The 18,874-nt window shown below is 60.2% G+C and overlaps 3 protein-coding genes across 6 annotated transcripts; 1 reads left to right on the forward strand and 2 right to left on the reverse strand.

The window, feature by feature from the left end:
• Nucleotides 1-663: 663 nt before the first annotated feature.
• On the forward strand, nt 664-9,432 carry LOC115931912 (protein DGCR6-like). 4 transcript variants are annotated; one of them, XM_063704960.1, is made up of 5 exons: nt 673-1,721; nt 1,802-1,962; nt 5,431-5,531; nt 6,147-6,287; nt 9,034-9,432. In XM_063704960.1, exons 1-5 carry the CDS (start codon nt 1,612-1,614, stop codon nt 9,154-9,156), a joined length of 636 nt encoding a protein of 211 aa, XP_063561030.1. In that variant the 5' UTR covers nt 673-1,611; the 3' UTR covers nt 9,157-9,432. The 4 variants fall into 4 exon arrangements, with proteins under 4 accessions (XP_055231021.1, XP_055231020.1, XP_063561030.1 ...); XM_055375047.2 differs by lacking the exon at nt 9,034-9,432 and adding an exon at nt 6,739-7,287 and having other exon boundaries at nt 1,510-1,721; XM_055375046.2 differs by having other exon boundaries at nt 664-1,962.
• LOC115931911 (proline dehydrogenase 1, mitochondrial-like) lies at nt 8,374-8,838 on the reverse strand. Its single transcript, XM_031005354.3, has 2 exons — nt 8,637-8,838; nt 8,374-8,561 (listed from the first exon to the last, which is right to left on the reverse strand). The coding sequence occupies exons 1-2, from the start codon at nt 8,836-8,838 to the stop codon at nt 8,374-8,376; spliced, it is 390 nt and encodes a 129-aa protein (XP_030861214.1).
• Nucleotides 9,433-16,119: 6,687 nt separating the features above from the next.
• Nucleotides 16,120-17,893, reverse strand: FAM246A (family with sequence similarity 246 member A). Its single transcript, XM_055375057.2, is given in 2 exon segments — nt 16,120-16,715; nt 17,087-17,893. A coding segment is annotated over 1 exon segment (699 nt). The 5' UTR covers nt 17,816-17,893; the 3' UTR covers nt 16,120-16,715; nt 17,087-17,116.
• Nucleotides 17,894-18,874: the final 981 nt, after the last annotated feature.

Genomic DNA, 18,874 nt, shown 5'->3' on the forward strand with positions numbered 1-18,874 from the left:
AAGAAAAGACAGCTGGGCCCGGGCGACCACTACCACCAAAGCGCGGAGACCGGTAGTGGCCCCGAATATCTGGCTGCGCTGTTATTTATTGGATACAAAGCAAAAGGGGCAGGGTAAAGAGTGTGAGTCATCTCCAATGATAGGCAAGGTCACGTGGGTCACGTGTCCACTGGACAGGGGGCCCTTCCCTGCCTGGCAGCCGAGGCAGAGAGGGAGAGGAGACAGAGAGAAAGACAGCTTATGCCATTATTTCTGCATATCAGAGACTTTTAGTACTTTCACTAATTGACTACTGCTATCTAGAAGGCAGAGCCAGGTGTACAGGATGACTAGGCATAATAAAGGCGGACTAGGAGCGTGACCACTGAAGCACAGCATCACAGGGAGATGGTTAGGCCTCCGGATAACTGCAGGCAAGCCTGACTAATGTCAGGCCCTCCACAAGAGGTGGAGGAGCAGGCTTCTCTAAACTCCCCCAGGGAAAAGGAGCCCCCTTTCCCGGTCTGCTAAGTAGCAGGTGTTGTTCCTTGACACTTTTCACTACCGCTAGACCACGGCCCACCTGGCAACGGGCATCTTCCCAGACGCTGGCGTCACCGCTAGACCAAGGAGCCCTTCTGGTGGCCCTGTCTAGGCATAACAGAAGGCTCGCACTCTTGTCTTCTGGTCACTCCTCACTGTGTCCCCTCAGCTCCTATCTCTGTATGGCCTGGTTTTTCCTAGGTTATGATTATAGAGTGAGGATTATTATAATATTGGAATAAAGAGTAATTGCTACCAACTAATGATTATTGATATTCATATATAATCATATCTAAGATCTATATCTGGTATAACTATTCTTGTTTTATATTTTATTATACTGGAACAGCTCGTGTCCTCGGTCTCTTGCATCAGCGCCTGGGTGGCTTGCCGCCCACACCAGCCACCAGAAGCTCCCCAGCCCCGGCCCAGCAGCTGGTCTGGGGAGCGAGGAGAGCGCAGTCTGGGCTCGCGGTTCCGGCTGGGGGCCGGGCTCCCCGGGGCCACCACGGCAGGCCCAGATGGGGACTCCGGTTCCAACTCTCCTGGCCCAGAGGCTCTAGGGTGGTCTTGTCTGTCTCACTCCGGGGGCAGAGAGGACGCAGACAGACCCCAGCGCCACTGCTCGGCCGCGATGGTGCCTTAGACCCAGGTCCTGTGGGCTCTGGCCCGAGACCCCTCCCTCTGGGAAGGCCGGTGACCGGGACAGTCCACCTCGCAGGCGCGCCGGCGCGGAGCCCGGACCTCAGCCCGCAATGACTCAGCAAGGGCCGGTGGGATTCTACATGGTCCTGCGATATCCAGGCGATGGAGTCTCGCCTCTAAGGTGGCCCGGGGAGCAGGAAGGTACGAGCCTCAGCTGAGCGAAACCCTCCTTGCAGCCACCACGGAGGGACGGGGCGCGTCTCCTTCTGAATGACGCAAGGGGCGGGGAAGGCGCGAGGCGCGCCGCGATCGGGGACTGTCCTAAGACGGGCGGGGCGCGCTGCGCTCGGGACTGTCATAAAAGGGGTGGGATGCGCCGCGGTCGGGATGACGTGAGCTGGGGGCGCTCGTCGCTGCAGCCGGCGGCTAGCGGGCATCCGCGCCATGGAGCGCTACGCGGGCGCCTTGGAGGAGGTGGCGGACGGTGCCCGGCAGCAGGAGCGACACTACCAGCTGCTGTCGGCGTTACAGAGCCTGGTGAAGGAGTTGCCCAGGTACGCGGGCGGGGCGGGCGGCTGCCTGCCGAGGCCGCATCATGTCCCGCCGGGGCTCACCGCGCTCCTCTACCCCGCAGCTCATTCCAGCAGCGCCTGTCCTATACCACGCTCAGCGACCTGGCCCTGGCGCTTCTCGACGGCACCGTGTTCGAAATCGTGCAGGGGCTACTGGAGATCCAGCACCTCACCGAAAAGAGCCTGTACAACCAGCGCCTGCGCCTACAGAACGAGCATCGAGGTGCGCGGGGGCAGCGGGAGGAGGTGCCGCCTCCTCGGGGTCGGCGCCTCCCGGCAGCTCTTGGTATCTGTGCAGCTCGGCTCCTTCCTTGGGAGTGTTCGGAAGAGGTCCCTAAGATTAACAAAATCAAGGGCGCAGAGACTGAGACAGCGCCTTTTTGGTGACCAATGTGTCCAACGAGTTTTGTTTTCAGTTGCGCAGCCCACCCCCTTCTTAGCAGAAACTCCCTGTTCGGGCTTCCCTGTGCCTCACGCCCTTCCAGGCCTGATGGCCCTAGGCCTCCGTGCTTGGTTGGCCGGCAGGCTGACTCTGGTGGTAGATCTGACTGCGTTGCCCTCCGGTAATTGGAGTTCTGTTGACAGCTGAGCAGCGCCCTTGGGTAGTTGGAGGTCTGTTGGCAGCTGTGCGGCGCCCTTCAGGGTCAGTTCCCTCTCAGGCCTGCAGGGCCTCATTCTAGTTGCACATCAAATTCCTAAGCACTCTCTCCTGTGGCGCCCTCCCAAACCACAAGAGCTTCCCACTTGAGCCGCATGCTTCCTGGGCTTCGGAGCCCTTTCCTGCAAATTATATAGGGCAGGTCCCCCTGCACCATCAGATTTCCACCTTTGCTGTTTTATTTCTCCCAAACTTCTTATTTTAAAAGTTCAAACATTTGGAAAAACTGAAAAGACAGTGTAGTGCATACGCTTGTGCTCTCCACCGAAAGTTCAGTAGTTAACATTTTGCTCTAGTTCTTGATATCCCAAAATACATACATGTGACAGCATAGCATTCACCAAGAGTCTTCAGCATTCCTGGAGACCAGGATTTTCAACCCAGCCATGTTGACATTTGTGGCTGGGTAAGTCTTTATGGTGAGATGCTGTCTTGCGCATTGCAGGATGGCAGGGGTACCCTCCCTAGTCCTGAAAACCAAGAATGCCTCCAGACAACCTGGGGGGTGGGGTCAGCCTTGGCCTTGGATTGGGAGCAAGTGCTCTAGAACAAGAGCGGTCTCCTACACAGCTGCAGAGGGTAGCCCCCTGAGAAATTAACTGTTCCGGGTGTCTGCTGACTTTCAGTGCACGGCCACATCATGGTACCTAACTTGTGGCAAATTGTTGCTTTATAAGTAAGGATCCAGTCCAAGTTCATGTACTACAATTGGTTACTTTGGTCTCTTTGCTTCTGGAACAGTCCCCAGCATTTATTGTGGCATTGACTTTTTATAGAGTCTAATTCTATAATTAGAATGCCCTGCTCTGGATCTATCAGAGGAAATGCTTCCTCGTGCATTTAACCTGCTTCTCCACTCTCTGGGTTTACTGTACACTGGACTGCTGGTAGGAGCCTGATTAGAGGCAGGTTTAATGTGGCAAAAATTCCTCCTAGCGGTGCAAGGCCCCCTTCCCCAGAAGGCAGGCAGTGTCCATCTGCTCCAGGATTGGTGTGTTTCTATCAAGAATGGATGTTGGATTTTGGCAGTCCCCTTTTTGGCAGCTCTTGAGATGATCACGTGGTGAATCATTTTCTATTACTACAGTGAATTACAGTCACTTGAATTCCATCCTACTGGGTCGTGCTGTAGTACCCTTTTTATGTACACTGGATTTGATTTGCTAAAATCTTAAGAATGTTTTGGTCTATGTTCATGATAAACTGTGGTCTATAGTTTTCATGTAATATCTGGTTTGGGTATCAGGGTTTTTGCCAGCCTTATAGGATGAGTTTCGAAGTGTTCTCTCCTCTTCAGTTTTCCAGAAGAGCTTGTGTAGAATTGGCATTACTTCTTCCCCTAAATGTCTGGGCGACTGTGTTTTTAAAATTTTTTATTGAGCTGTAAGATGCATGCAGTTTACTAATCCCAAGCGCATGGCTCATTATTCCTTAATGCTCAGACTGTGCCATGTGTGGCCAGTTGGGGGCGCTCCAGGCACCTTTAGATGCCGCCCCATCATTCTGTGAGCACTTTCTTGCTTTCTGGTTCAGGTACGTGTTCAGGCTCATCTTTTCTTGTTTTCTCCGTGTCTCAGTCCTGGAATCGGCCATTTTTCCACAGAGTTGTAGTTCTTTCTAGCAGGATGGGGAGTTTCAGTAACTGCCTGGTCCCAATGCTGTTTGTGCTTCAGAAGGTTTGGGCCAGGTCCTGGTTCCACCAGCAGCAGGCATGCCTGCGTTGACTTTCTGCTTCTCCTGCTGATTTGGCAGGGGCGACTGGCTGCTCCTGCCTCCTTTGTGTTCCCGGTCGTGTCTAAGGCCAGGCCCCTTCTGCCCAGGCAGCCGGCGTGGCTCTCTTCTTGCCTTTTGGTTGTCTATCTAGTGGAATCTTGTAGTGGACCTGGCACTTGTAGCAATGTTTGATCAGCAGAGTGAAGAAGATGACATTTCCCTGCTTCCCTGTGTTATGGAGCTGTCTTGAGGGGGGCTTTTGGTAAATACCATCGTCGAGGTGTGTACAGAATGCCAAGAAACAGGAGATTGGGGAAGGCTGTAGGCACAGCCGGAGCCAGGCTACCTGCAGGGGAGCCTCAGGGGCCGTGGAGTTCCCTGGAGACTTGCCACCAGAGAAGAGTTGCAACATCAGGGCTCTTCCCAGGAACAGAGTGTTGGATTTCGCGTTTTGTTGTGGCCAGGGACCCCTCCTTCCTGGGGAACTGTAGCCATTTGGCACTTAATGCACTGGCGCCAGCTGCGGGGTGCTCCATGTTCCATTTTGCCATGATGGTTTATGTCCCATGATCGCTTCCTCTGTACACTCCCTTCAGACTAGAGTTTGCACATCTGTGTTTGTGCACAGTTTAGCAGGGACAGTGGAGCTTTGCTTGGTGGCTGAGGGTGAGCCCCTCAAAGCCACACAGACTCCCTGGCCCAGAGCCTCACAGGCTTATGACACCCCAGGTTCATCCCAAACTTGGGCCTCCCAGGTCAGCTCACCCTTCTCCCTCTGGTGCTGTGTAGGGGCTGGGAGCTGCAAATGGGGGAGGGGGCTGCCCACCCTGAAGGGCAGCACCAAGGGTGGAGGGGCCAACCACACACCTGGTGGGCAGAGGTCCCATGCTCAGGGTCAGCGACCCGGCTCCTCCTGCTCCTTTCCCATGCCTTTGCCTGAGGTGGTCTCCAACACTTGAGTAGATGTCCTACGGCCTGTGGCCACGGGGGCCCTGAAGCCCTCAGACTGCAGCCTCCCTCCCGCCTGCCTCCTCCAGCTGCCCTGGGTCTGGGGCTGCAGCTTTGGCCCCACCTGGCCAGTCTTCCCCACCCCACTCTCTTTCAGTGCCCCGCACCTTCTGGAGTCCCCTGGAGACTTGCCACCAGATAAGGGCCCAGCCCTGGGTGACAGTGGGGTGGGAGGATGGAGGAGGCGGGCATCCTCCCCAGTGCAGACAACCCTTTGGCCTGGCTGCTCTGCTGCGCTGGCAAGGCAGGTGCCCATGGGTGAGGGCTGCTGCCGAGTCCCACCGCCTGCTGACGGGCTCTCATCCCTCCCAGTGCTCAGGCAGGCGCTGCGGCAGAAGCACCAGGAAGCCCAGCAGGCCTGCCGGCCCCACAACCTGCCTGTGCTTCAGGCGGCTCAGCAGCGAGAACTAGAGGTACCGGGGGTGCAGGCAGGGTGGCCGGCCCAGCTCTCCTGTGGGCACCACCTGGCTCTGCTGACTGGGCTGAGCCGAAGGGGTGTGTGGGGCTCAGGTGTGGGTGGCCACCCCGGGCCTGAGTGGGACACTGGAGGCCTAGTGAGTCCCACCAGGTGGCTCCTCGCTGAGGGTGCCAGGTGTGCTGGGACTGGGTGGAGGGTGAAGGCCCATCGGTGCTCCCCTGGAGTCCATTAGTGCCCCTCGTGGGTTGGGTTCTCCACAGAGCAGGTGGCCTCGGGGGGTACAAAGGCAATGGTGGGGTGATGGGGCCAGCCAGGAAGGGGCCCTTCCTTCTCCCCGGGAGCACAGGGACAACCAGAGACTGGCATGTAACCAACAAGTCGTGGGGCAGGGTGTGCCTGCGGAGATGTGTGTGTGGTCCCAAGGCAGCCCCAAGTCAAAGCATTCGTGGAAGCCCCTTGGGGCCCCCTTCAGGGGTTCACATGGCCGAGGAGAGGCCTGGGTGTGGTGAGGATGCATTGGTGGTGTCAGAGCTGGTGCTGTTGGGGACGGCAGCAGAAGCATGTGTTTGAGCTGCCCTCACCTCCCCCGCCGCCCCCGGCCCCACGGCAGGTGGTGGAGCACCGGATCCGTGAGGAGCAGCGGGCGATGGACCGGAAGATCGTCCTGGAGCTGGACCGGAAGGTGGCTGACCAGCAGAGCACACTGGAGAAGGCGGGGGTGGCTGGCTTCTACGTGACCACCAACCCACAGGTCAGTGCCTGGGCCTGCTCTGCCCTAGCCCGAGTGCCCCTGGGCCCCTGGGCCCCATTCCATCTGGGATTTCACTGCTGGTCCCTGGGGAGCCAGGCTCAGGGTATAGGGGGTGAAGTGGAAGGATTGAGGCTCTGGAAAGGATTTCTGTGCCATTCCCAGCATGGAGGCCAGGCCCATTCCCTACAGGGGGGTGAGCCAGCCAGCCATGGGCACTGCCCACCCTCCCCAGGCCTGCTGTGCCCCACAGGGCCCTCTTCTGCTCCCCTCCCGCATGCCATTCCAAGTGGCCCTGCTGGGGGCAGAAGCTCAGATTCCACCCTGTCCTGGCAGGCCATGACCAGGCTTCACAGGATGGTCGCCCCGTGGGCTCACTGTCTGGCACCCTTGGGCCGGGATGAAAGGGGCCTGGGGGTCACTCTGCCCTTCATGGGGCCCCTCTGTATCCCAGGAGCTGATGCTGCAGATGAACCTGCTGGAACTCATCTGGAAGCTGCAGCAGAGGGGCTGCTGGGCAGGGAAGGCAGCCCTGGGACTAGGAGGTCCCTGGCAGTTGCCTGCTGCCCTGTGTGATCAGAAAGGCAGCCCTGTCCCACCATAGCCACAGGCAGCAGAAGTCTGGGCAGAGTTCATCTTCTTGACCTTTGGCCACTGCCTTCCCAGCTGCCTGCAGGGGGTTCCCCCTGCTGAGGAGAGGCCAGGTGGACCCCAGCTGCCTGTCACCCTTCATCTGGGACTTGCTGTCAAACCCTAGGATAGTCTCATAAAGGGGAGGCTGGGCCAGCCTGCTGCTGTCTGCTTCAGGACCAGGCAGAGAGTGAGGCTGGGGGTTCTCACACCTTACTCCACGGGGCATATCCCAACCTGCACTGGGGCCCACCCAAGTGCTTGGTCTGGTCTCAGCCGCTCCCTTGGCAGCTGCAGCCCCCATGCAGAAGAGGCTCCAAGGCCCAACTTCTGTGTGACCCAGAGAAATAAAGATGCCTCAGTGTGGCCCACATGTGGCTTGTGTGATAGCTGCAGGTTCTGCCATAACCGGGGCCCTGGTAGGGCCCCCACCTCTGTTGCAGCAGAGGCCTCTACCTGGGGGCCCCTTCCTGGGCTGTGTGCCCAGCCCACCACCCCTCCCCCTGCACAGAGACTGGGACCCTCCAGCCTTTCCTGCCCCAGCCCTGGTCCCAGGATGCTGTCACTGCCATCTGTACAGGGGCCCCCGTCCAAGCCCCAGGGCATGAGGACCACATCCAGCCTGCTTTGTGGGGCTGGGGGCTGGAGAGCATGGGAGAAGTCCCGGGGTGTAAGTATGCGCCTGCTGCAGCCTGGTCAGTGTCCTGTGGGAACCACTAGGAGGAGCCTGATGCAGGTCACTGGGATAGAGGACTCAGGGTGGCAGGAATGGCCTGAGGAGGAGCCCTGCGGGGAGGCGTGCCAGGCCCACCTGGGGAGCTTGGCCTCTGCATCTGCATGGGTCCCCTCCGTGCTGGCCTGGGCCCATGGGCCCTGCTGGGTCCTTGTGGAGTCAGGGTTGGGGGTGTCCAGCACCCTGGGTGGCCAGGTCTGCGCAGGGCCTGGCCCCCAGGAACAGATGATGCTGGAAGCCAGAGTTTGGGATGAGACTTCTCTGACCCTGTCTGAGCCACTCCCTCTTTGTTGCCCAGAGCTGACCCTGTGTGAGGGCAAAGGGCTCTCAGCTGCAGGAACAGTGGTTTATCGACCAGGCAGGCCTCCCCAGCCCAGCCACTGCTCCCCGAGGGGCTCGGGCTTTGTGGGCTGGCCTTGGCAGAAGGTGGACAATCCTCTAGGTCCAAGGACATGGGGGTCACAGAGGTGGGGGCCTTGGGCCCACACATCCGAGGAAAGTTCCTAACAGTTACCAGCAGCTATCCCAGGCAGGTATCAGGGTCGGCCCACACCTGAGTGCCCCCACCATTGGCAGGGCTGGGAGGCACCTGACTCCACCTCCAGCAGCTCTGCAAGTGTGGGGTGAAAAAAGGTGAATCTGTGTGAGGATGGGGTTGGCTGCAGCTGTGGTGATGGCCTGGGCGGGGGCGGGGGGTGCTGGAGGCTGAGGGTGGGCTGGCGGGTGCTAGGTGGGGCAATGGAAGAGGTTGCCGGTTCGGAGCCGCCTCAAGAGCTCCAGCCACAGCAGCTGCCGCTCCCGATGGGTGCCCTTCATGAGGCTGCTGTTCTCCAGGGCACGGCGGGACAAGTAGGGCAGCACCTCCATCACGGGGCCGTAGGGTACGTACTTGTACACGGGGTAGCCGGCCTGGCCTGCACAGAGGCAGATACACCATGAGGCCCAGGCCCAGCACCGTACCCCATCGCACCAGGGAGGGCCCCACTCACCCAGCGGGAAGCTGATCTGGTCACACATGCCTAGCAGCTGTCCAAAGTACACCTGGTGGTCAGCAGGATGCAGGCCCAGCTCCTCCATCCTGTGCAGGTGAAGCCAGGAACTGAGGGCCAGTTCCAGGACACTGTCCCCGGTGCAGGGATACAGGGCTCCTGTCCCAGCTCTGAGCCTGTCCTGCCACCCCAGGTGCCCCATCTGCACTCTCCAGACTTCATCCCCTGCAAGGTGGGGCTGGGGTATGGGCTCTGCCTGGCCCTGCCCCAGTGAGGCCTCTTCCCAGCAGGACTCTGCTGGGCTGCCCTACTCTTCTCCCTGGGGAGGCCTCAGCCCTTAGCCAACAAGGCCTCCCTCCTGCTTTCCCTCCCCTCTCCTCTCTCACCTCTCCTCTAGCTCCCTTCTTGGAGGTGCAGTCCTTCCTCGGGCCCTGACCCACCAAGCAGCCTGCCCCACAGAGAAGCTCCTCAGCTCTCCTGCCATCCCGTCCTCAAGCCCCTCCAGGGTTCTGTGGTATGACTGGTCTCCGGCCCCTGCCCTCGCCCTCTGTGGGCTGCTGCTCTGCCCCATCCCCACAGCTGCTGTGTCCCACACAGCTGCCACCAGCCCCCGAGTCCTCGGAAGGCGGCTGCTCTGAATCGAGATGTGTTCCAAACGTCAAATACACATAGGATTTAGGAGACTTTGTAGAAAAATAATGCACAATGCCGCGTTGCTTTTCTAAAAGCAATTGGAATACAATTTGAAGTAATATTTTGAATATTTTGGGTTAATTAAAATTATTCTTGAAATTCATTTTATCTTTTTCCTTTAACGTAGCTACTAAATTTTAAATTACAGTTGTGGCTTGCATTATATATCTATTAGCACTGCTCAGATATTGGGGTGGGGCCCTCAACTCTGTCCTGTCTTCACACCACCCCTTATAGGGTCTTACAAAGATTCTCAGGGTCTGAAATATCCATGCAGTGACAGTTCTCAAGTTTCATCTCCAGCTTCCTATATGCAGGTATTCCGACTTCGCTGGTCTGCACAGCACTGGGGTCCCCAGCCAGGGGCGAGTTCCGCCTGCTGCTCACGCATCACCCAGGACCACCCAGTCTAAAGCAGGCACCCATCTCTGCCACATCGCCCTGGTCTCCATCTTGTGTCTTCCTCAACCCCAGGACATGAACGCGAGAGCCGGGCGCCACTGCTGGCTGCCCCCTCCCCTGCTGGTGTGCACAGCCTCTGCCATGTGACTGCGGCTCCTCCCAGCACAGGACAGTGGCTCACTCCACCTGGCATCTGGGCTTGGCCTCATGAGGCACTTTTGCCAGCAGGGAGGTACCAAAGGTGACACAAGCAGAGGCTTGCCCTCTCCAGGCCTTCTGGAAGCCTGAGCCCACCACGTGCCCAAGCCTGGGCTGGCCTGTGGGACGCTGGACCCGGGATGCAGTCTCCTTTACTACACCAGCCGTGAATGAGCTCATTAGGCCCCACTGGCCCCAGATCACAGATGCAGGAGGGACACAGGCACAGCCAGCAGCAGAAGCATCAGCTGAGCCAGCCCACCCCTGGCCTACAGAACATGCCACTGTTCCAGCCTCTAAGTTTGGGGCTGGTTTGTTCCTTGGCCAAAGCCAACTCGGGTTGTTTGAGGGTGGGTGGTGTGGCAGTCTGGGCCCAGCACAGGACAGAGCAGCTGCCATAGTCTAGAACCACTTACCCATGGGAGGGGACCCCAGCTCCCCAGAGCTCCCCAGCCACCCACAGCAGGGGCAGAGCTGAAGCTTGCAGGGGTCCAGCCTCTCAGGCAGGGATGTGAGCGTGGTACTGGGGGAGCCCGGCACAGGGCCCCTTGGGGCCAAGAGGAGAGAGCCCGGCTGCCACTCAGGGGAGGGGGAAGCTGTGTCCACTGGGGAAGCCACTGCCACAGCAAGATAGTAGGGACAGACAGGTGCCGGGGCGAAGCTGGAGAGAGGAAGCCCTGCTGAGGGCAGGCTGTCCTTTCGGAGTTGGATGGTGATGTGTCTAGTCAGGCTGTGAGTCCACCAGCATTGAGAGTCCACCCAGAGGCTGGGAGTCCTGATTACAAGCTGAGAGGAGCCCCCACCAGCTCCCGAGTGCTGGGCACTGCTGGCCACCAGGCCTGTGCGTGTGGAGAAAGTGAGTCTGTCTATGTCCCGAGTGCTGGGCACTGCTGGCCACCAGGCCTGTGCGTGTGGAGAAAGTGAGTCTGTCTATGTCCCGAGTGCTGGGCACTGCTGGCCACCAGGCCTGTGCGTGTGGAGAAAGTGAGTCTGTCTATGTCCCGAGTGCTGGGCACTGCTGGCCACCAGGCCTGTGCGTGTGGAGAAAGTGAGTCTGTCCAGCTCCCGAGTGCTGGGCAGTGCTGGCCACCAGGCCTGTGCGTGTGGAGAAAGTGAGTCTGTCCAGCTCCCGAGTGCTGGGCACTGCTGGCCACCAGGCCTGTGCGTGTGGAGAAAGTGAGTCTGTCCAGCTCCTGAGTGCTGGGCAGTGCTGGCCACCAGGCCTGTGCGTGTGGAGAAAGTGAGCCTGTCCAGCTCCCGAGTGCTGGGCACTGCTGGCCACCAGGCCTGTGCGTGTGGAGAAAGTGAGTCTGTCCAGCTCCCGAGTGCTGGGCACTGCTGGCCACCAGGCCTGTGCGTGTGGAGAAAGTGAGTCTGTCTATGTCCCGAGTGCTGGGCAGTACTGGCCACCAGGCCTGTGTGTGTGGAGAAAGTGAGTCTGTCCCATCACCGACACATCTATGACAATTAGCAGAGGGTCAGGGCACAAAAATGGGTGTGCTGCAATTTCAGGCCATGAAAAGGCAGCAGCATCATGAACAAAGGCTGAATGTGGACATCACTGAATGATTTCAGAGCCGTGAGTCAGCTCCCCGAGCAGCACCAGGATGTGTCCTGTTGGCTGCAGCCCTGGCCCCAAGCCTGGCCCTGTGGCTTCACAGCTCCTTGGGGAGCCCCTTCGTGCCACAAGCCCTGGATCTGGGGCACCCTGCCCTGCTGAGAGTGGAGCTCCTGCTCAGCTTCTAGGAAGGCGAGAGCCAGCGAGGCCACTGCCTAGGCCCCCGAGGGTTCTAGGGGGTCCCATCCCTGGGAAGGCGGAATCTGGGAGGGGAGGGGGACCTAGGACCCCATTGTGTGCACAGCTTGGGCTAAGGCATGAGATAAGACCAGGGTGACAGTACAGGAGTATCCAAGAACTGACTTCACCTAACTTCTGCATTTGACTTCCCATCCCCAATGTGGGTAGGGCCCTGCCCTCTGGCGATTGGAAAGAGGCGCAGGGTGCAAAGAAGTCCCCTCCTCTGACCTCCTGCAGGGCTCTGTCTTGGCCTGGATCCGCAGGGGGGCCTGGGTAGGAGGGAGGCTGTGGTCTTGGGATGGGGTGGCAGTTCCGGGCCCACAGCGGGGCAAGAGACATCCTACACCTTCCTCCCATCCTTGCCCCGAAAGTCATGGGCGCTGGGGTCCAAGGTGCCCTCACTATTTGACCTTTCTTGCTGGTGGCTTTGGTGTGTCATTCTGGTCCCCAGCCTCTGTTTCCTGGACTGTAAGTGGGGATAATAATAGGTCACCCCTCCCCTGCAGGATTAACCTCAGCGATTGTTGCAGCCCTGGGACCAGAGCACACCTGGGTGAGTTTGGAGCGCTCGCACTCTTCCTGGTGGCCCTGCCTGGGCACTGACCCCTCCCATCCTCTCCTCAATAGCCACGCCTCTAGCCCAGCTAGCTAATGAATAAATATGTAGTAGCCAGGCCAGCATCCTGGCTCCGCGGTCTAACCACTTTCTAGTCCTTCCTAGCTGCAGCTGCCACTGAGCCACGCACGCCCCTGGCATCATGCTCGCCTTGCGGTGCAGCTGGTGTGGCGCAGACTCTGAGAGTGAGCACCAGGACTCTTCCCGTCTGGTCTCCAATCTACCCTCTTGCCATGCTCCACCACCCCTTAGGTCTTGCCACTGGGAGTGGGGAGGGACTGGGGAGAGAAAATACTGGGGTAGGGGTGACAGGAGAGAAGGTTCTTCACTGGCCTCCCCTGGCCTAAGCCCCTGGCCTACTTCATTCTTGGACCCCAGCTGATGGGATGGGGCTTGGAGAGGACCCAGATGACTGGCCTCTCAGCTCAGCCTCCTGCCCACTGTCTCTATAGGTGCCTGGTGCTACGACTCCCAGGACCCCAAGTGTGGTGAGGACAGAGTGTCATGTGAGGCTGAGTGAGATCAGTCTGTGTCCTGGGACCACCAGAGCATGTGCCAGTGGTGCAAGAGTGGCCAAGAGACAATCTGCACCCTGCACTCTGTGGCCTTTGCACGTTTCTGTCTGTAGTCGTCTGCCCCAGTAGACTGACTGGGCATCAGGTGCAAGTGCGTGACTGTCCCTGTGTGTGAGTCTGGGCCTGCTGTGATCGCTGGTCCCGAGTCAGTCAAGGCTGGTGTGCCTGTTACTGTGGCCAGCCCAAGTGTGTGCAGGTGATAGAGGTCCCAGTGTGGGTGTGCAACTGTGTGCCGGAGACTCTTCTGCCTTCATCTCACCATGGGGCAGCCAACCGGGAGACTAGATGGATAGGTCAGATGCAGGGTACAAGAGAAGGAGGGTGCTGTGACCTGTTCAGGTGTGGGGGAAGCAGGGAGCTGGGTTTCCTGAGGCTGGGCTATCCTCTGGGTGTATGGGGGCCACTCTCTGCTGCACCCCCAGGCTGCCTCCCTGACCCCACCCCCACCCCAAAGGCCCCAGTCCTTGTTCCAGCAGTCCCCACCCACTGGAAGAAGCTGGCCCCTGCCTGTGGGGGCCCAGGCCAGTCCCTCATCGACATTGACTTTCACAGGGTCCGGCGGAACTCTACCCTAGGGCCCTTCATCTTCCGAGGCTATGACTCAGCACCTCCAGGACCTTGGACCCTGGAGAATGACAGCCACACAGGTCAGCACCCTGTGGTCAGGACCCCTCCTAGGCAGAGGCAGGAGCCCCACACAGGGCATGAGAGCTCCTGCGTGTACACAGGAACCAGGACCCCCTACACACGGGAGCTGAGACACCCTACAGGGCCAAAAACCCTCCACAGGGGCTGGCTTCACAGGAAAGGAGCATCCTCACACAGCAGTCCAGATGCGCCCTCTGTGTAGGTGCCAGGTCCCACCCTACAAATCACAACCAGCCATGGCCCCTGAGGACCAGGAGTCAGGGTCTCTGGCAGGGCCAGGATCCCTGACCACACACAGCTGGGCTCAGAGCCCCACCCCAGGAGGGCTGCCCTCTGCCCTCTTCCATGCCATGCTGGGTGTGGGGGGGGGGGAGGGTTTCCCCTGCAGTCTGTGGAGCTCTGCTCTGCTGACCAGCAGGAGCCATGGACACCATGGGTTCCATTCCATGGAGGCAATGGGGCCCCACTGGGGAGCAGCCTGGCCTGAGGAAGGGCCTCTGCTCATACCCTGTGCCCTAATGGCACAAGGCGGGCAGGTGGTGAGGTAGAGAGGGTGTCGTGTGCCTCCTCCCCTTCATTGCTACTCTGAATGGACACTGATCCTCAGAACCACCTGGAGATTTGGGAGGCTGGGCTGCTGTTGCCTGTCTGCCGCGCACTGCGGCTGCACTTCAACTGGGGGTGGGGGGGCCCGAGGCGAGCAGACTCAGAGCACAGCCTGGACAGGCAGCGCCAGGCTATGGAGGTAGACTTGGGCACAAGGTGGGGTGGCCGGGGTGCTCCCACGGAGATGAGAGAGAGCAAGGTGGGGGCAGCTGGGTATCTCCCACATCTGTGCCTCCCCCCAGATGCACGTGGTCCACAGTAACACAAAGTACCAGAGCATGGAGGAGGCACCACACCACGGTGATGGACTCGAGTGCTGGCCCTGCTGCTGGAGGTGCTGCTGGCGGTGAAGGCAGGGCTGTGATTCTATGTATGTTTCCAAAAAAGGGGTCCATGGGGATCCTGGAAGTGGACAGGCCAGGCCTGTGGAGTCTGTCGGGGGGATCTCTAGGGTCTATAGGATCTGTGGGAGGATGGGGCGGTGGGAATGCCTGAATCGGCAGGGACAGTGGCAGCCAGAACCCTCCACCCCATTTCCCAGATGCCAGATGCCTCCTGCCACTAGGAGCCTCCTGCTTAGAGTACCCCAGCCGAGTTCCCTCTTCAGAGACTCCCCCACTCAGAACCCCTCGCACTTGGAGCCCCTCCCAGGAGCAGGACTGTAGCAACACCAACTTCTGCGCCATAGTGTCGGGCTTGAGGAAGGTGCCTGAGCCGGGTGAGGAGCCACCGGGTCGTTTTCCGGCTCAGGGGCCGGGGGTTTGCTGGGGATGGCACCAGCAGGGCACAGGGAGGCTGGTTCCAATCCCCCTCCCTCTGCCGCCCGGGGCTTTCAGTGAATCTGATGTCCACCTTCCTTCTGGCGTCGATGCGGCCGAACACCTCGAGCTACTGTCGCTTTGCTGGGTCATTGACCCCTCCTGACTGCGAGCCCACGGTGCTCTGGACCGTCTTCGAGGACCCCATACCCATCCGGTGGGTGCAGGTGGAGCCACCGTCCCCCGTCGCCCCCCACACCCCTCCCCGGGCCTTGCCTGGCTCCTCCCGCAGGCGCTGCCCCTCTCCCACCCCGTTTTGATCTCTTTGCCCTGCACCCTCAGATGACCCTGTTCCACACCGTGCCCCAGGCTGGAGCCTCCCACTTTCACCCCATACCGCTCACGGGTAACTTCCGCCCACAGCAGCCTCTTTTTTTTTTTTGAGACGGGGTCTTGCTGTGTCGCCCAGGCTGGAGTGCAGTGGTGGAATCTCAGCTCACTGCAAGCTCCGCCTCCCAGGTTCACGCCATTCTCCTGCCTCAGCCTCCTGAGTAGCTGGGACTACAGGTGCCTGCCACCACGCCCGGCTAATTTTTTGTATTTTTAGTAGAGACGGGGTTTCACCGTGTTAGCCAGGATGGTCTCCATCTCCTGACCTCGTGATCCGCCCGCCTCGGCCTCCCAAAGTGCTGGGATTACAGGCGTGAGCCACCGCGCCTGGCCCACAGCAGCCTCTTAAGGGGCACGCAGTCTTGGCCTCCCCCAGAGCCTCGGTCCCCGCAGCAGCCCCCCGCTCTTCCCCCACCCTAGCAGGTGTGCACTGCGCTCTGATGGGCCTGGGGCTCAGCTTGTGGTTCTGTCAACCGTGGGCGACCCTCCATGTGAAATAATGAAATAATGCACAGAGTGACCTTAGCCTAATGTGGCCTGGAGGGGGTGGGTGCGTGACCTGGAGCGGTCCCCCACTGCAAGAGGGGCATTTCCTGCCCTAATCCCACTGAGGCCTCAGTGTGCCTGTCTGTTCCGTGGGAGCCCTCTGAGTGACCCTCTCCTACCTCAGCAGAACCCGGGCCTCTCCAGGTTCCTCTCAGAGGGAGAAGGGCCCCCACCCTCATCCTATACATTGTGTCTGAATCCCCTGGTCAGATGGAAGGAGAACATCTAGCAGTCAGAAATTCCACCATTAGGCCAAGATTACATTATTTTGTTTTAAAACTAAGCTGGGTGGCCAACCCAGGGACACCGTGCTCTGCTAAATGATGACTCCAGCTACATTTCCCGAGGCCAAGAGATGAGAAGCTGCTGGCTCCAGGCTCCGCTGCAGGCTGCCCTGGCTGAGCGGGTGCTGGGCAATGCGGAGGGCTGCCTGGTGCTCTGAAGCCATGCCCCAGTGCCTCCCTGGGAGTTCTGCTGTGGAGTCTGTGTGGAGGGTGACTCTGGAGAGATGTTTGTGTCCAGGTGGCTGCCTGTGGTCTGGCTAAGTAAAGGGGTGAGTATTCTTGGTGTCACTGTCCAAAGCAAAGTTGTGTCCACGGGACACAGACTAGGTGAGGCTCTGTGTCCAGGTGATGCTGTCCAGTGAGAGGGGGTTGCAGTCAGAGTGAGGCTGACCGGAGGCCGCTGTCCAGTTGGTGCCGTGTGGAATGTGATTACATACTGGTTGACACCGTCCTGAGGGCCATCACCAGCTGCCTGTCTCAGCCGCCCTGTGTCCCTGGGTTCTGTGCCCTTGTGTGTGGTTTGACACTATTCCAGTGCGTGGAGACCCTGCCTCGTCACTGAGACCTTGAAAGAAAAAGAACCTGCAGTCACCCCAAGGAAGAGGAGTCTCGGCTGTTCCCCTGGAGGCTGACCCAGCCCTGGCCCAAAGGCTGACCCAGACCCAAGGCCCAAAGGCCCAGCTCTAAGGTCCAAAGGGGCTCCACCCTGTTCTCTAGCCGGACTCAGTCTCTAGCAAGGACCCCGGCTGCCATCCGCACTCCCCAGACGCACGTGGCCCACCCTCCGCCCGTCCCGCGCCCACCCCCTCCCTCCAGTACCGGAGCCCTAACTGGCGGCACCCTTCTGACTCAGAGCCACGCTCCACGAGGGGGACCGATCTGCTCACTTGCCCCGTCCTGGGGGTACCAGAGTAGCCAGCGCGACGCATTCCGCACCTCGCCTAGGCTGCCCTTGTGTGGCCGCCCTCAGTCCCCGCCACCTTGCTGGGCCCCAGGCGGCACTGGCATCTTCTTGTGGTTCTTCCTGGCCGGGGATCGGTGCGCTCCGCATTCTGCTGGGCCGTCCGAGGAGTCGTCTGCGGGCCTGGAGGCGGCGACCAGTGCGCTCACGGTGCCGAGCGTCCGCAGCAGGGTCGGGCCGCGGGGCGCGGCGCGGGGGACGGCGCGGGGCTCGCGGCGAGCAGGCGGGGACGGCGGCGGCAGCGGCAGCGGCGCGCGCAGAGCGTCCAGCTCCGCTCGAAGCTCCGCGCGCAGCGCCTCAATCCCGGCGCCCAGCTCCTCGCGCACTGCCGGGAGGCCCTCCTGCAGCCGCCGCTCGCTCACCTCCAGGACCCCCGCCGGGTAGGTGGCCCTGCCGCGGGGCTCCCCGCATACTGAGCACACGGAGCCGCGGCTGTGCGCGCCGGTCCTCTCGCCCGCGCCCGCTGCCCCGGCCCCCTCACGCTCCACCAGCTTCAGCAGCCGCGGCACCTCGGACCGCGAAGCCGCTTCGGCCCGGAGCTGGCCGAACAGGCGAGCCAGCCGGCCCGGGGCTCGGGCGTCTTCCTGGCCCGGCCCATTGGATTGCGGCCCCGGGTCCCGCCGGCGGCCCGTGCCGCGCCGCAGCACCTCGCTGGCTCTCTACGCACTACGCGCCTGGGCCCACGGGCGGCCGGGCTCCGCCATCCGCCCTGCTGCCTCCACCGCCGCCAGCGCCCGGGATGGCCGGGAGCCCCAGGCTGCAGCCTAGCCATCGCTGGGGCCCAGGCGACGCACCGTGGAGGGGGCCCGCGGGACGGCTGTGGGAACGACCAAAGCCCTGGGGGTTCCGGCCTGGGGCGCAGGGAACCCTGGCAGGGCCTGGTCCCGGGCAGCCCGGTTCCCCGGGGACCCTGCGGAAACAACGACGTTGTGGGCAGGTCCTCACAAAGGGCATGGCCCAGTTTCTGGGCATAGGTGACATGGAGCATCGCCAGCCAAAGACCAGGCACCACCCGCTAGACACGAGTCAGGAACTGAGCTCACATTTTACACTAGAAGCTACTGTCTCCATCATAGTCAAGGGAAGGCCAGGAGTGGTCATGGACCCCACAGCCCTTTTCAATGAATGGCTCAGGGCGACGTTCTTCCATGTAGTCCAGGCCATTATCTCCTCACCCTGTCCCCTAGTCCACACAGCTGGAGGAATCCATCCAGGTGACATCTCCAGCCCCAAGCTGCTGGTCCTTCCATGCGAGCTCTTCAGGGTCTCCCTTACTCTCCAAGGCGGCCCGCCTAGGGCCTCTGGAAATCCCTGGCCATCTCAAGCTGGGTTTTTTGTTTTGTTTTGTTTTTATAAACAGGATCTTGCTGTGTTGCCCAGGCTGGAGTGCAGTGGTGCAATCATAGCTCACTGCAGCCTCCACCTCCTGGGCTCAAGCGATCCTCCCACCTCAGTCTGCTGAGTAGATGGGACTACAAGTGTGCACCACCATGCCCCGCTAATTTTTTTTATTTATTTTTATTTTTATTTTTGTAGAGATAGGGTCTCACTGTGTTTCTCAGGTTGGTCTCGATCTCCTGACCTCCTGATCCGCCTGCCTCGGCCTCCCAAAGTGCTGGGATTACAGGCATGAGCCGCCATGTCCAAGCCTGTCTGTGTCTTTAACCTCCTCTAATCCAACAGTCTTCTTCATCCTTCTGGGTCTTTGCACAGTTCCTCTCCCCCCCCCACCCCCGCCGTTTTCCTGGTGGCTCTCACTTTTC

Source organism: Gorilla gorilla, chromosome 23 (genome assembly GCF_029281585.2).
Source record: "Gorilla gorilla gorilla isolate KB3781 chromosome 23, NHGRI_mGorGor1-v2.1_pri, whole genome shotgun sequence".
Classification (NCBI taxonomy): Eukaryota; Metazoa; Chordata; class Mammalia; order Primates; family Hominidae; genus Gorilla; species Gorilla gorilla.